The sequence below is a fragment of the Periophthalmus magnuspinnatus genome, chromosome 16 (genome assembly GCF_009829125.3).
Source record: "Periophthalmus magnuspinnatus isolate fPerMag1 chromosome 16, fPerMag1.2.pri, whole genome shotgun sequence".
NCBI lineage: Eukaryota > Metazoa > Chordata > Actinopteri > Gobiiformes > Gobiidae > Periophthalmus > Periophthalmus magnuspinnatus.
The window spans coordinates 28277734-28294141 of NC_047141.1; the positions used below are offsets into that span (position 1 = coordinate 28277734).

A 16408-nucleotide genomic window follows, 5' to 3' on the forward strand; every position below is an offset into this window, starting at 1 on the left:
ACTAAGAGAGAAAGGAAAGGGGGGAGATGGAGAAAGAGGGAGGAGAGAAAGTGAGCTAAGGAGGTGAAAAGGAGGGAGGTAGAGATGAGAGTGGAGAGAGGGCCAAAGAGAGAGAAAGAAAAGAGGGGGACAAGGACAAAAAGAGAGGTGAGGGAGAGATGAGAGAGAGAGGACAAAGAGAGAGACAGGGCAGTGAGACAGAGAGAGGGAGGAAGGATGGAAGGGTGCGAGGAAGGAAGAGACAGTGAGAGGTGGCAAAGTGAAAGAGGAAAGGGCGAGAGAATTAGAGATAAGATGGAGGGAGGCAGACAGAAAGAGAGCAGAGATATGGAGAGAGAGGGACAAAGAGATGGCAGAAAGAAAGCGCGAAGGGGAGAGAAGGAACAGAGTGAGAGAGAAACATAGGAAGCAGAGAGAGAGGGGGAGACACAGAGAGAGAGGAAAGAGGGAGAGCGCCAGTGGAGAGAGAGAGAGAGACATGAGGAACTTCCTTCTCCCTCCCCCGTGAGAGAGGCGTCCGTTATTTTGATTGGACCTTTGAAATGGTCAGAGTCGGGTCACATGATCGCACCGGCCAATTGGAAGAGGAGCTGGAAAAAAGTGCTTAAATTTGCTGATTTCATTCCATGAGCTCAGCTTTTCTCCTGAAATATCTCCCAAAGTTTATGATTTAGTGACTTTTACCAAAAATGATACTGTTAAAACTTATTAACAAGTGAACTTTATATTAGTGACTGACAGAGAGGGGGAGAGAGAATGAATGAGAAAGAAAGAGCATGGGAGATTGGAGGGTGGGATTCCAGAGAGGGGTGAGGGAATGGGACAAGGGGGGGGGGGTCCAGAGAGGGGTGAGACAATGGGAGAGAGATAGAATAAAGGGAGAGAGAGAAATGGGGGTGACACAGTAAAAGAGGGAGAGGGAGATTAAGGGAAAGAGAGGGAGCAAGAGAAAAGCAGGAGAGAGAGAGAGAAATGGGAAGACAGTAAAAGAGGGAGAGTGATAAAAAGACGGGGACTATGGGGAGAGACTGAAAAGAGGGAGAGAATGGGGATGAAAGAGAGAGAGAAGTGGGGAGAAAGAGAGGGGGTGATAGAATGGTTGAGAGACAAAAAGAGGGAGCGAGAGAAATGGGGGAGAGACAGAATAAAGGGATAGAGAGAGAAATGGGGGAGAGACAGTAAAAGAGGGAGAGAGATTAGGGGAAAGAGATGGAACGAGAGAAGGGGAGTACTGGAAAAGAGGGAGGGGGAGAATGGAGAAAGAGAGGGAGCAAGAGAGTGGGAGTACTGGAAAAGAGGGAGAGGTAGTAAGAGAGGGAGAGATAAAAAGAGGGAGAGTATGGGGGAGACTGAAAGAGGGAGAGTGATTGGGGAAGAAAGAAAGAGAGAGAATTGGGGAGAAAGAGAAGGAGTGATAGAATGGTTTAGAGACAAAAAGAGGGAGAGAGAGAAATAGGGGAGAGTCAGTAAAAGGGGGAGAGAGAGATTAGGGGAAAGAGAAGGAGTGAGAGAGTGGGAGTACAGGAAAAGCAGGGGAGAGAGAGAAATGGGGGAGAGGCAGTAAGAGAGGGAGAGAGATAAAAAGAGGGGTAGTATGGGGAGAGACTGATAAGAGGGAAAGAGAATGGGGAAGAAAGAGAGAGAGAATTGGAAAGAAAGAGAAGGGTTGATAGAATGGTTGAGGAAAAAAAAGGAGAGAGAGAAATGGCAGAATAAAGGGATAGAGAGAAATAGGGGAGAGACAGTAAAAGAGGGAGAGAGAGATTAAGGGAAAGAGAAGGAGTGGGAGAGTGGGAGTAAAAGAAAAGCAGGGGAGAGAGAGAAATGGGGAGAGGCAGTAAGAGAGGGATAGAGATTAGGGGAAAGTGAAGGAGCGAGAGAGTACAGGAAAAGCCAGAGAGACAGAAATGGGGAAGAGGGGTGAGACAATGGGAGAGAGACATGGATAGAGAGAAATGGGGGTGACACAGTAAAAGAGGGAGGGAGAGATTAGGGAAAGAGAAGGAGCGAGAGACTGGGAGTACAAAACAAGCAGGAGAGAGAAAGAAAAGGGGGAGAGACAGTAAAAGAGGGAGAGAGATAAAAAGAGGTGAGTATGGGGGAGACTTAAAAGAGAGAGAGAGAACTGGGAAGAAAGAGATTGGGTGAGAATGGTTGAGAGACAAAAGAATGAGAGAGAGAGAAATGAAATGGGAGAGACAGTAAAAGAGGGAGAGAGATAAAAAGAGGGGGAGTAAGGGGAGAGACTGAAAAAAGGGAGAGAGAGAATTGGGGAGAAAGTGAGGGAGTGATAGAATGGTTGAGAAACAAAAAGAGAGAGAGACAGAAATGGGGGACAGACAGAATAAAGGGAGAGATGGTAAAAGAGGGAGAGAGAGATTAGGAGAAAGAGAAGGAACGAGAGACGGGGAGTACAGGAAAAGCAGGAGAGAGAGAAATGGGGGAGAGGCAGTAAGAGAGGGAGAGAGATAAAAAAGGGGGAGTCTGGGGGAGAGATTGAAAACAAGGAGAGAGAATAGTGAGAGAGAGATTTGGGGTGAATTAGAGGGAGTGATAGAATGGTTGTGAGACAAAAAGACGGAGAGACAGAAAAAGAGGGAAATAGTGAATGGGAACGACCGGAAAAAGAGGGGGGAGGGAGAGAACTGGGGAGAGAGAGAGAGAGTCGGAGCAGAGTCCAAAGCTCATTGGGTTGTGTTGTTGTAACAGGAAACAGAAGTCATGACTAACGTGATGTGGAAAAGAAGAGAGTCGCTGAGCCGTGACACAGACCCCACAGTCAGCAGCTTCAGACCTGGGCCACGGTCACTGAAACAGACCATCGTTTACTCTGGGCACGTTTCAGCAGAAATGATAAACTAATATTATTGTTTACACCTGTACACGAGCGCTAACCTGCTAGCCGCTGCGCTCCAAATAAGAAGTGAACATGGACGCGCTTCCTGCTTCATCGACTCTGGCTCCAATTCACTTTACATTGAAAAACTGTGTCCCTTCTCTCTTTAAATTCTGCTGTCAGACTCGTCATTTTGGTCTTAAATGTTTGTATTAACCCGCTCTCTGTGATCCTACCTTTTTTATTTCACTATTATGTCTGTAAATCAAGATATGAACATTAAAATCAACCAAATCAGGCGCCTTCTTTCCCAGAGGTCGCTCCCGTTAGCGTTAGCAACAGGTTTTGATTGACAGCGTTGGGAAGGGGCGTTACTTTCAACAGCCTCGCTCCGGATTGGTTCTTTGGTTGCTACGATACGCGCGGTCGGAACTCCAAATACGGAAATACGATACACGATATACGGCACACGATTCGCAATATATGTGAAATTTTTAACAAGATACATTCATTTCCAATCGTCAGTTCACTGTCAGGACAAACATGGCGACTTCTGACTTTTGCGTGTTAATTACAATGATTAAAAACCTTAAAAATCTTCATAATCTCCAGAAATATAAATATCAAATAGCATCTTGTTTGTTTTTAATCAGACAAAATCAATGGAATAAAACATTTGGTTTGATCAACACGAGAAAAACACTTTTGTTTTTTTTGGTACATTGCGTAACCCTCATCATATTTGCTGTGTATGAAAAAAAAGCACTGTCTGAGAACTTACAAGGTTAAACTAAAAATAAAACAAGTGCGGATCAGCTTCAAGTGCTGCTTTGAATCGAAATGAATGAACATCTTGATGTGACACACACAGAAAATGTTCCTCAAGAGATAAAACAGCTTTATATAGTTTACAGGGCAGTTCTGAGGGAATATGTCCACTTTGATTTGTGCGTTCCGGTAAAGATTTAACCTTATATGGATCCCAAAACCACTTTTTGTCCTGGCACTGACCAAACGTGTAAAAGGATTTGTCTCACAATACTTATATGTGTATTTCATTCCTTAAAAACTAGTGCATTTGTCTGTCTTTACTGTATTTTTTTCCAAATTTGGATGTAACTCTGATCCCACTCAAAAAGTCAAGTGCTCCATGTTTTTTTTGTCTAAACATAGAAACAATCCTTTGACCCAAATGTCTGAGATATTCATCAAAAATCATCAAAACAATCCCACAAAAACGAGAGTTGATCCTTCAAAATGACAGAATGTGCCACTCCAGTAGAATTATAAGCGTGTTCCACATGAACTACTTCGAAATACAAGAATGTTGAACTCACTGCTCATGCCCGGTTAAGTGTGATTCATAATTCATAGTTGAAAATGTTCCATAGAAGAGCTTTTACTGTACTCAGCTGCACATGTTTCTGACCAAATGGAGGCTGGAGCTGTAGACACAACTTTGTCTCTGTGGGCCAAAAAGGGGAATCCTTGTTTTATTTTCTGGCAGTGTGTGAGAGGCTGGGTGGAGATGGAAGGAGGAGGAGGAGGGAGGTGGAGAAGGGAGGAGGGAGATGGAGGTTCGGGGGATTCTGGCATTTACAGCTGCGGAGGGTGGAACCAGGGCGGGGCTGGTCTCAGATGACATCACAACTTTCAATAGTGTTTAAAACGCGCAGAAAAATGTGTATAAAAGTATCGTTAACATACAGTTTTGAAATGATGGAGCTTGTACTGTTCACGGCAAAGTTGCACAGTGTAACTTTTACGATGGAGACTCCGCCATATGCTTGTTGTTTCCATGGAGATGTTAATTCATTGCTTGTAATGTGCCACAGCATTGAATTAAATGTATTTGCCTTGGATTTATTACTTTGCTACATGCGTTTTACATACATTTTTACGTACTCCTTGAAGATAAATACTGTAAGTTTAATGCTACGCTGTGGAACATGCCAGACAGCGCTATGAAATCTCCATAGAGACAAGCATGTAGCGGCGAAAAAGTTGTATAATGCACCTTTAAAATATCAAGTTCAATATTTGTGGATTTGCTTTTTGGAAATGTGTCAATCATGAGTTACTTACTCAATACTGACACAATAACCCTTAAATCGAATTATCTGCCAAAAACTATTCTAAATGTGTAATATGGTAAAAAATATGAACTGAAACTGCTAAAAAAAATGGCAAAATGAGTCATAGGCAAGTTATTTATTCCACCGTCTACAGCTCAAATCTTATCGTAGTACAAAAAATATAACAAAAAGTTCCAAACCAGTACAAAGAAAAAGTACCATGATGAAAACAGTTGTCCCTCACTAAATCGTGGTTCACCTTTCGTGGTCTTGCTGTTTTTTAATGCCATTTTTCATGCTTTTTTCTTACAGTATATGAACGTGCGTTGTGTTCTGCGTCCTGATTGGCTGTTGGACTGTAGACCATTGTCCATCAGTCTCCTCCGTGCCGTGTCTCCTCCGTTCAGACAAACTTACATAAACGTTGGATCGCAGTGTGACTCTGAAGTGCTGTACGTTTGCAATTTGTTTTCTCCCCGACAAAACCCACGATGTCGACGAAACATTCCGCACCGACAAAGGCGCCTACGAAGGTTTGAACTTTGAGAGAGTTTAAACAAGAGAGAAATGTGAGAAAATGTTAATGCCTGTGTGAGAAAAGTGTATAAAGTGTGTGGTGAGGGGTTTTACAGCTGCAAAACATATAGAATAATTGTTAAAAATAAAGCTGACTACTTGACGGATTATTTTTAGAACGTAATCCCCGCGATAAACGAGGGACCACTGTATAGACCCTCAAAAATCACATTTATTGAACGATAACTCAGTCGTAATTATCATGACAATATGACTAATGGCACTTTGTCGTAGTCATCTGGATTTTCATGCATTTTGAATCGTCAAGAAGATTCCCAATAGTACAAATCATATTAAGAACTCATATATTATTACAATTTAAATAAAACATTAGTGTGACGGTGTAATTTGACGCACTTAACTCATTCATTAACGTCATTCTTTGGCAGTGAAATCTACTCAAGTCTATGCAGTCACATTGAGCAGTTCCACGTCTTTACCCCACAGTTTTTCCAGTGTCGTCCTTGGTCCATCGCTACTTTTCTGTTCCGCACCATAAATCCACAAGCTGCAGTCATTTCCCTCCCCCTCTGACTGTATTAAACTGTACATGAGACACATATGGCCCTAGCATGAGTCACAGCCCTCCCTCTCCACCACAGCCACCCTCAGAGCCACTCCCTAAACTTAGAACTGAAATATTCAAGAGGTCTCTGAGGAAAACCCCACTCGACCAGCTGCCTCCAATGCTCCGTTTAAAAGTGGACCAGGCCTGACACAATAGACCAGTTTAAAGGTCATAAAACGAAAAATATATTTACCTAGATATCAACTACTGCTCGAATGAATCTTGAAACCGGATATTCATTTGGATTCAGCGTCGATACTGGAAAAAAATCACACAAACATGGACCTTTCCTGAATAGTTTTGAATACTCTGAATCTATATCAAAAGACAAATTCAATTCTGCCAACTGGACCAAAGTTTTAGAGTGAACACATTTGCCTTTCATCCGAGCGGCTCCTTCAGTGCTGAGTCATATTTTGCAAAATCTGACTCATCCCAGTTCAACAGAGCGAGCCAACGAGCAGAATCTGTAAACAAGAAACTGCAAACGAGCAGGTGTGATAGTTTCAGAGTTGTTAGCTGCTTAGTTCAGATGGATATAAGGCAGTGTCCGGTAGTAATCTGACCAGAACTGAAGAAGTGTCTTGGATGAGCAGCCAAAACGTTACATCATTCGAAAACTTTCATCCAGTTGACGGAATACATTTTTTCTTTTGCTCTTTTTCTTTTACATCTCTGACATCTTAGTGCCATAAGCATCATCTCACACTCAGGACTTCAGGGACCGACCTCCTGCTGGTGTCCAGAGTCAGAACTAAACATGGAGAATCAGAGTTTCAGTTTTATGCAGCTAAAACCTGGAACATTCCTGAATATGTGAGACATATGTGAGCTCAAACGGTTCTGTTTATCTGTGCATACGACTGAAAGGGTTTTATTCTGCACTGTAAATTTTATGATGATTATTTGTGATTATTTCTGTTTTGATTTCAGTCCAATAAACAAACAAAAAAAACACATGCTTTTATTTTAGTCTTTTTTTTGGCTAAAACATTACATACTGTGGCTTTATCGATATGGAGTTAGAATTCCCAAACCAGGAGTAGCCTATATCCTTTTTTTCTCACATTCAAAGCAAACTCTGATAACATTAACACAAGCTCCTGAAGAAATATTTCAGCAGCGTTGATGGGACAAAGTGAAGTCACATATTCCAGTAATAAATTTGGAAAAAGGGGATCACTGGTCGACCAAAGCTCACTATCTATCACGTCAAATGACTCAAGAGCAAATATTGATCTGGGAAAAACTGTTTTATGTGTCATATTGTGAACGCATTATTTTTGCGACTGGCTTTGCTTATGGAAATTTAAACACGAAACGGCCGTCTTATTTCCACTTATGAAACGCAAGGGACGGAGAAAACGTTTATGAAGAAGCTGCTGATTTGTTGATGTCATAATCTCAGACGCAGGGCAGGGACTTATATAACTCTATGGGACATTTACATTCATTTATCAGAGCAAGGTCTAAACTTATGGCCCCCAAACTAGTCATATTCATTTTATGGCTTGAAGTTTAATCTTTTTTGCTTTTTTATGTTGACTCTTGAACTTTCTGCTAGTTTTGTTTCATGTGGATAAGCTCAGTAATTACAGAGATGCTACTTAACCATAAACCAGACCTATCGTCCAGCTGTTTTAAACAATGGACAAACAATATTCTGGATTATCATTATGTCATTTGAACACAACTATGGCCTGAGAAACAAGAACAGAATCCTACTTTCTAAACATAAATGTCGATAGTAGTGTTGTTCATTTCCGTTGTGTTGTTCATTTTCAGGATGCTGTCCGACCTGAGCGAGTGGTTCTGGCAGGAGCGGCTGTGGTTCCCCAAAGGTCTGGGCTGGGCCGACCTGGAGGACAGAGACGGTCGAGTTTATGCCAAAGCCCGAGACCTGTGGGTGGCGCTCCCCATCGCGGTGGCCTTCCTCATCATACGACAGATATTTGAAAGGTTTGTGTAATGTCATTTTACAGAGCGACACTGAATTTGTAGATTGAAACTGCAGGGAAATTGACTTATGTCTTGAATATAGAACAACTTTTCATTTGAGCAGGTTAGTTTTATAATGAAGGTTGAGACTTTATGAAGGTCGACTGATGATTTGCAGTTTAAGGGCAACAAATCTTCAAAAATACACCATAAAAGCTGGGGAAATACGGAAAAACGTTGTGTAAATGCTACATGTCATGCTCTTAAAGGTTAGTAAAGTTAGTGTACAGAAAATATGTAATTACACATCAATGAATTTACATTTTTATCCCAATATTTTGAATGCAAAAACCATGTAAATTTTGGTCCATGTCAACTTTTTCTGCCTTTGCCGCTTAGCATATTTTTCTTTTTAAGCTAAAAAATAAACAAAAACAGAAGTTAAAGGTCCTATTATATGCAAAATTTATGTTATAATGTTGTTACCTCCTCAAAAACAAACCTGGAGTTGTGTTTTGTTTCATTCACACATGTTTGAGTGACTCTTTATCATGAGTCCATCTACATCTCCAAAGCTCAAAATGCTCTGTTGCACCTTGTGATATCATGAAGCGGTAGTTTTCAAGTTAACGGCTCCTTTTTACCTTTAGTTCAGCAGAGATTAGAAATTCCAGGCCTGAAATCATCTAAATGATTCTAGTGAAGGTGTATGAAGCTTAAAAACACAGCAGAGCACTTCCTGTATTACCACATGATGACATCACAAGGTAGAACAGAGTGTTTTCTGTTCGGAACTCAGCCTAAATATTCAGGATTTGTGTGTTAAACATTTAAGAATGAAACAAAACACAACTCCAGGTCTGTTTGTGATGAGAAAACATTATAACATAGATCAAAAAATAGCATAATATGGGCCCTTTAACTGTTACTTACTGAAAATTAACCAAATATCAAATAAAATGTGATGACTGCTTTTAGTAAAGTAAAAATACACACTTTGGTTATTCACATACATTAGATCACAGCCGCACAGTGACTTAGTGACCAGAACTTTCTCAAGAAGTCGACTCCTGGCGGCAAAGGCCCTTTCCATGTTTGCTTTGTGTGTTTGTTTCTTCCTATTTCTGTGTATTTCAAGAAAACTATTTGCCAGTTTTAGTATGAACAGAACACTACATTTATGACCAAAACAACATCTAAGAGTGTGCACAAGACAACTGCATTAAAATATAGCCAATTTGAGATAAACAATATTACAACAGAGGTATTTTGCGACTCGTGCAGGTGTCGTTCTTGCTTTACTTACCGTGAGTTTCTCTTCTGTTTGCAGGACGGTAGCGACGCCTCTGGCTGCTCTCCTCGGGGTTAAAGAGACAGTACGGCTCAAAGTGCTTCATAACCCCACACTGGAGTTCTACTACTGTAACGTCACCAAGACCCCCTCACAGGTAGAGACGCTCACACAATTTAATGCCGTACTGCGAGACATAGTAGGGAAAGCAACATCTCAAGCACATCTCTGGGCGAGCAAAATTTGAGCCTGTTAAAAGCTGCCAAAAAAGTACATTTTATCTCTTTCTACTGACTCCTCCTGGTGGTTAGGGTTTCTTGTGAATGACAGATGGTTTCAGCTAATTACAGTAAAGTTGGTAGCGTTTGTCCACTGATCCGAAGGTTGGTGGTTCGAATCCCGCTCTTCGCATAAACATCGTTGGTAGAGCAGTTATATCCACTGACCCACAGGTTGGAAATGTGGTTCCAGCTTCCACAAATGAATGCTGGTGTTGTGTCCTTGGGCAAGACACTTAACCAACCTCGCCCCAAGTGTCTGTGTGCACCAGGGTATGAATGTGTTTGTGAATGGGAGAATGATTCCTTGATGTAAAGCGCTTTGAGTGTCTTGAAGGTGGGAAAGTGTGACCATTTACACTGTCTGGCCAAAAAAAAAAGGTCACACACTCATTTGATTCTTCTGCCTTTAGCTTTGATTACGGCGCATTCGCTGTGGCATTGTTTCGATTGCGCTTCCGCAATGCCACAAGATTTATTTCCATCCAGCGTTGCGTTAATTTTCCACCAAGATGTTGCATTGATGATGGTGGAGTCTGACGCTGCACAAAGCTTCTCCAGCACATCCCAAAGATTCTCAATGGGGTTAAGGTCTGGACTCTGTGGTGGACAATCCATGTGTGAAAATTATGTCTCCTGCTCCTGATCCACTCTGTCACAATTTGACCCCGATGAATCCTGGCATTGTCATCTTGGAATACGCCCATGCCATCAGGGAAGAAAAAATCCTTTGATGAAATAACCTGGTCATTCGGTATATTCAGGTGTCAGCTGACCTCATTCTGCTGAACCTAGACCTGACCAACTGCAGCAACACCAACATATTTACTTTAATTAATTAAATTCAGGTGGTGACCTTTTTTTGTGGCAGTGTAGGTTGTGTTCAATGTTATGAATTAAGGACTGGGTTCGTAAACTTTACTTTGAAGTGACATGAATTAGATCTTGTTGGGGTTGAATAATGTCACCTCTTTCTGATGCTTTTGAGAAAAAACATATTTCTATTTAGATGATTTATACTGACACAGAAGACCTTGGATTTTATGTCAGTTTTATGTTTTTGTTTCATGTGGATAGGCGCAGTGATTACACAGACGGAGATATTAACCATAAACCAGGTCCAAACATCTGAAATTATACGTTTATGTAACAACAGATACCACTACAATTCTAACCTGTCCTCCAGCGCAATTTTAAACTATCCACGTGTTTCAAAATTATGAAAAATTAGCAAAATATACAAATTATTATAGATTTTTAATGGGAAGTCCTCAAAATATTGCATGTTAAAAGTTTAAACCCAGGGATAGGCATTATATAATCCTATGTCAAATTTACCCAACCTATTGTACAGAGAATTGTGCTTATTTTAAGTTATATGAACCTCCCTTTAAAACACCTTTGACCCTTTGTTTTCCATATTTGCAGACTTCCATAGTGAGTCTTTGTAAACAAACTGGACACTCGGAGCGACAGGTGCAGCGGTGGTTCAGACGGCGGAGAAACCAGGACCGCCCGAGTCTACTGAAAAAGTTTAGAGAGGCCAGGTAAATCATTCACCTTTTTATCATTTTGTTTTGGGATTTATTGCTTTTTCTGCCTGTGGGAAAATTAAAAGTATATAAACAAAGCATGAAAACGTTAACAGGCAAAATGAACTGTAAATACTGTAAAAGAGAGAAACGAGGCTTGTGTAGAATAATGAAATAAAGTGAATTTAAAGGGGAGTAGGTCGTTTTTATTATAGAAAACTACATTATATTCATGAATTATTGTTTTGTTTTATTTTTTTATGGGGTGCATTGTCTTACCCCACTGAACACTGTTTAGCTTGAAATTAGAACAATTAAAATCTAAATTAGATCAACTAAATACATAATTAAAGAACTATGTAACTTTTCTGATGGAGAGTCCGTCGTCCATCATCTTCTTGTCTCCATGGAGATATTATTGCTTTCACAGAGCAGAACGAAGCGGCTTGGATGAGCAGCGAAACGTCTTCACTCCTACAACTTTTTGTGCAGTTAACAGATTAGAATTTTTCTTTAACTTTGCCTGAAATGTTCCACAGTATGGCATTAAGTTTATCTGTCTAAATTGCTAAGTTACAGGTCAGATATCTGGAGAGGCGACATCATATCTGAAAATGAATAAACGCAAGATAGATGAGTTTTATGCCATAGTGTGGAATCTCCCAGGCAAAGCAGTAACACAGAGGTAAAGCAGCAGAAAAGTTACATAGCGTGGCTTTAATATTCCGAATTCAAGTCAAGGGAGATATTCGTTTTAGCCGTGTGTGGACGAGAAGCAAGGCACTATTTATGCTGATCTTTAATGACAGTGTGAGGATGCTCTGACCACACCCTCCGCGCTCTCGTTTATTCTGTCTGTCAGCAGCAGCTCGAGTTTGTGTTTGAGCTCAGACGCAGGTTAAACACACGAGCAGGTGACAAAACAACATTAATATACCACAGGACAGAAAGAAAGGGTCAGCTGCTGCATTCACAACTGGACATGAGGAGAGAAAATATATTTATACACAATATTAAGTCTAGTAAAGCGTCTAGAGTTGGGACAAGGCAAAATTTCCATAAGATGAGACACAAGATTTAAAGAAACTGCATATTATTATAAGATTTTTATTAAAATTTTCATAAACCTGGTCTATCTTTGTCCCAGATATGATATAAACCAGCTTTTACTGTCTCTCACTTGCCAGAGTTGCCAGTTTTAATGCTGAGATCCATTGGTTTAAACTTAAAATGACCCTTTCTGGTTTGAATCGTCTCTACGTAAACCCCAGCACCTGCAGCCAATCATGAATCAGTGCTAGTGCAGCCTATGCAGCTCAGGGAGTGAATTCTGGAGGTTCTGAGTTTTCACATGAGGTATCGCTTGTTCTTATACAGTGGTCCTTCGTTTATCGCGGGGGTCACGTTCTAAAAATAACACACAATAGGCGAAATCCTATGTTTTTGGCTGTAAAACCCCTCACCACACACTTTATACACTTTTCTCACACAGGCGTTAACATTTTCTCACATTTCTCTCTTGTTTAAACTCTCTCAAAGTTCAAACCTTCGTAGGCGTCTTTGTCGGTGCAGAACATTTCATCGACATTGTGGGTTTTGTCGGGGAGAAAACAAATTGCAAACGTACAGCACTTCAGAGTCACACTGTGATCCAACGTTTATGTAAATTTGTCTGAACACATTCTGTACTGTACAGGAGACACGGCACGGAGGAGACTGATGGACAATGGTCTACAGTCCCTTAGACAGTCAGGACACAGAACACAATGCATGTTCAGATGATGTAAAAAAAATTCAGCGAAACAGCAAGACCGTGAAAGATGAACCACGATAAAACGAGGGACAACTGTACTGAGAATGAGAAAAACCTTTGTCCTCTGTAGGCAGGGTAAGACACTAGCATCACATGTTCAGTTGTGATTGTTATAAATTTTTAAAACAGTAAGAGTAAGTCCAAATATTAACACATGGACAAAAAATAAATGTACATTTTCTCATGTGTGCAAAATCTCTTATCTCATGAGATCTTGCTCCACCCCTAAAAACTTTAATATGTTTTTAAAATCAGTTTCATAGCTACGCAGTGCAGACAGGATATTCAGTCCTCTCAGAGATAAGACACCTGCAAAAATCTAAAATTGCAATCAGACATTTTTATTTAAATTTATTGTTCAGCCCGAGCCAAAAAAAACAAACACAAAAAAACTTTAGAAATTGCAGTGTGATGGAGCAGTTTTGCCTGTTGCGTTTGTGCTCTTACTGGACTTTTTAAAAAATCATATTCCTCCTGGTGTTATCCTCTCACGTGTGTCCCGTGTTATCTGTCCATCGGTTGTCATGACGATGCAACCGGATATTAAATGGACACCTTGGATTGTTCTGGGTTGGATTCTCTCTGACTCTCTAAGCACGTCGTCATTTTAACATTAGTGACTGAGTAATTTTTAACATCATTTTCTCATGTGTGAAATAAACTATACTGTGAATGTGTTTTTGGCACAGTATAAAGAGTGTGTGTGCCGTGTGCTCTCTTTCAGCTGGAGATTTACCTTTTACCTTCTTGCTTTCATTGCTGGCCTTGCCTCCCTCATTGATGTAAGTTTAAAGACATTTAATGGAGCTTGTGTGTTTTGTAACCAGGATTAAACCAGGAATAAAGTAGAATTAAACCAGGACTAAGCCAGAAGTAAATCAGCAATAAACCAGGACTATACCATGTCTGTACCAGGACTAAACCAGGACTAAACCTAGTACACACCAGCTCTAAACAGGACTGAATTTAGACCAGAACCAGCATTAAACCAAGTCTAAACCAAGATCTAAACTAGGACTAAACCAGGACTAAACTAGAAGTAAACCAGGACTAAGGCAGAAGTAAACCAACATTAAACTAGGACTAAACCAGGACTAAACCAGGACTAAACCAGGACCAAACCACGTCTATACCACGACTAAACCTATTATAAACCTGGTCTAAAACAGACCTAATATTGGACCAGAACTAAACCAAGTCTAAACCAAGGTCTAGACCACGACTAAGGACTGTACCAGGACTACGCCAGTACTAAACCAGGACTAAAACCAGGACTAAACCAGGAAAAAAACAAGACTTAACTAGAACAAAACCAGGACTAAGCCAGAACTAAACTAGTCTTAAACCAGGACAAAACCAGGACTAAACTAGAACTAAACCAGCGATGACTAAACCAGGACTTAAATGTGTATACCAGGACTAAACAGGGAATAAACCTTAGTACAAACCAGATCTAAAACAAGACTGAATTTGGATCAGAACCAGAACTAAACCTAGTCTAAATCAAGGTCTAGACTAGGTCTAAACCAGGACTATACCAGGACTATACCTGTACTAAACCACAAATAAAACCAGGAAAAACCAGGACTAAACTAGAACTAAACCAGGACTAAGTCAGAACTAAACCAGCATTAAACCAGGACTAAACTAGAACTAAACCATGTCTATACCAGGACTAGACCTAATACAAACCAGGTCTAAAACAGGACTGAATTTGGACCAAAACCAGAACTAAACCAAGTCTAAATCAAGGTCTAGACCAGGACTTAAATTAGGACTGTACCAGGACTACACCAGTACTAAACCAGGACTAAAACCAGGACTAAACCAGGACTAAAGAGGGACTACAAATACAAACCAGATCTAAACCAGGCCTGACATAGTACTAAACCAGGACAAAACCAGGAAAAAACAGGACTAAACTAGAACTAAAACCATGTCTATACTAGGACTAGACCTAGTACAAACCAGGTCTAAAACAGGATTGAATTTGGACCAAAACCAGAACTAAACCAAGTCTAAATCAAGGTCTAGACCAGGATTAAACCAGGACTGTACCAGGACTACAAGAATACTAAACCAGGACTAAATCCAGGATTAAAACAAGACTAAAGAGTGACTACAAATACAAACCAGATCTAAACCAGGCCTGACTTTGAACCAGGCATAAACAGGGACTAAACCAGGATTAAACCAGATATGACTCAGGTTTAAACTTGGATATAACTTTGATGAATCCAGGTCTAAACGGGACTAAACCAGAGCCTAACAACACTAAACCAGGATAAAACCAGCCCTAAAACCAGCTCTAAACAGCTAAAATGGGGAACACTGGACATTATTTCACTACATCATCGACTGTACAGCTTCCTCTTAAGAAAATGACTGACGTGTTAAATGTTAAATACTGTTGTCTTAAACTTAAATTGTTTGTCTGCACAGAAACCTTGGTTATACGACCTGAAGGAGATGTGGGAAGGATTTCCAGTTCTGGTATGAGCTCCGCCACTTTGTGTTATAACAGTAATTCAAACCCACAATTATGTTTGCCAAAAAATAAATATATTGAAAACCAGATACAATTTGATACTAAAACTAAAACAAAACCTGTATGTAATTGAACAGGTATTAGTACTTAAGAAAATAAGACAAAAATAAGGCAAAATCAGACCTTTCCTATCAAAATAAGACCACATGATAATGTTAAATGAACTATATATAATTTGTGTTGAAAATTGCATGGTATTGTCAAAAATGAGTGTGAATTTTTTGTTTTTCCAATTCAGTTCAAGTTTATTTATAGAGCGCATTTAAAAGAACTTCAGCTGACCAAAGTCACATAAAAATCAACAAAAAGCACATATAAAGATAACACGGTGAGTAGGAAAAGAACAATAAAACATCAAGATATCCCGTCTAGCTAGTGTATCAGGGAGAAGAAGTGGGTTTGCAGGCTAAAAATTGAGTCATTTTAGTAACTCTACCCACAAGTGTTTCATGTGTTTGTTAATATTGTTTTTCGTTCTTTTCTCAGACCCTCCTGCCGTCTCAGTACTGGTACTACATGATCGAGCTCGGCTTCTATTGCTCTCTGCTCTTCAGCGTGGCCTCGGATGTGAAGCGCAAAGTAAAAAATCTCACAGTCTTTGTAAATATAGAGGACTGGGGTAAACTGTTTAAGAAGTCTTCTAAGCAAGACTTTAGTGCTTTACAGAGAGACATTAAAATTACAATAATCACAAATAATCATCATAAAATTAACATTAAAAGAGAAGAGTGCAGAATAAAAACCCTTTCAGTCGTATGCACAGATAAACAGAACTGTTTTGAGCCTGGATTTAAACATTGTCAAAGTAGAATCCTGTCTCACATCTTCAGGACTGCCTGGTTTTAGCTGCAGAAAACTGAAACACTGATTCTCCATGTTTAGTCCTGACTCTGGGACCAGCAGGAGGCCGGTCCCTGAAGTCCTCAGAGTGCGACATGGTTCTTATGGTACTA

At 40.2% G+C, this 16408-nt stretch overlaps 1 protein-coding gene across 1 annotated transcript in view; it reads left to right on the forward strand.

Moving 5' to 3' along the window:
- cers2b (ceramide synthase 2b) overlaps positions 1 to 16408 on the forward strand; it is a 29478-nt gene that overhangs the window by 7528 nt on the left and 5542 nt on the right. Inside the window, exons 2-7 of the mRNA XM_033981111.2 lie at positions 7841 to 8014; positions 9324 to 9441; positions 10991 to 11109; positions 13632 to 13689; positions 15350 to 15400; positions 15942 to 16034. Coding sequence (XP_033837002.1) covers positions 7842 to 8014; positions 9324 to 9441; positions 10991 to 11109; positions 13632 to 13689; positions 15350 to 15400; positions 15942 to 16034 — 612 coding nt within the window. The 5' untranslated portion in view covers position 7841. The remainder of the gene's footprint in view (positions 1 to 7840; positions 8015 to 9323; positions 9442 to 10990; positions 11110 to 13631; positions 13690 to 15349; positions 15401 to 15941; positions 16035 to 16408) is intronic.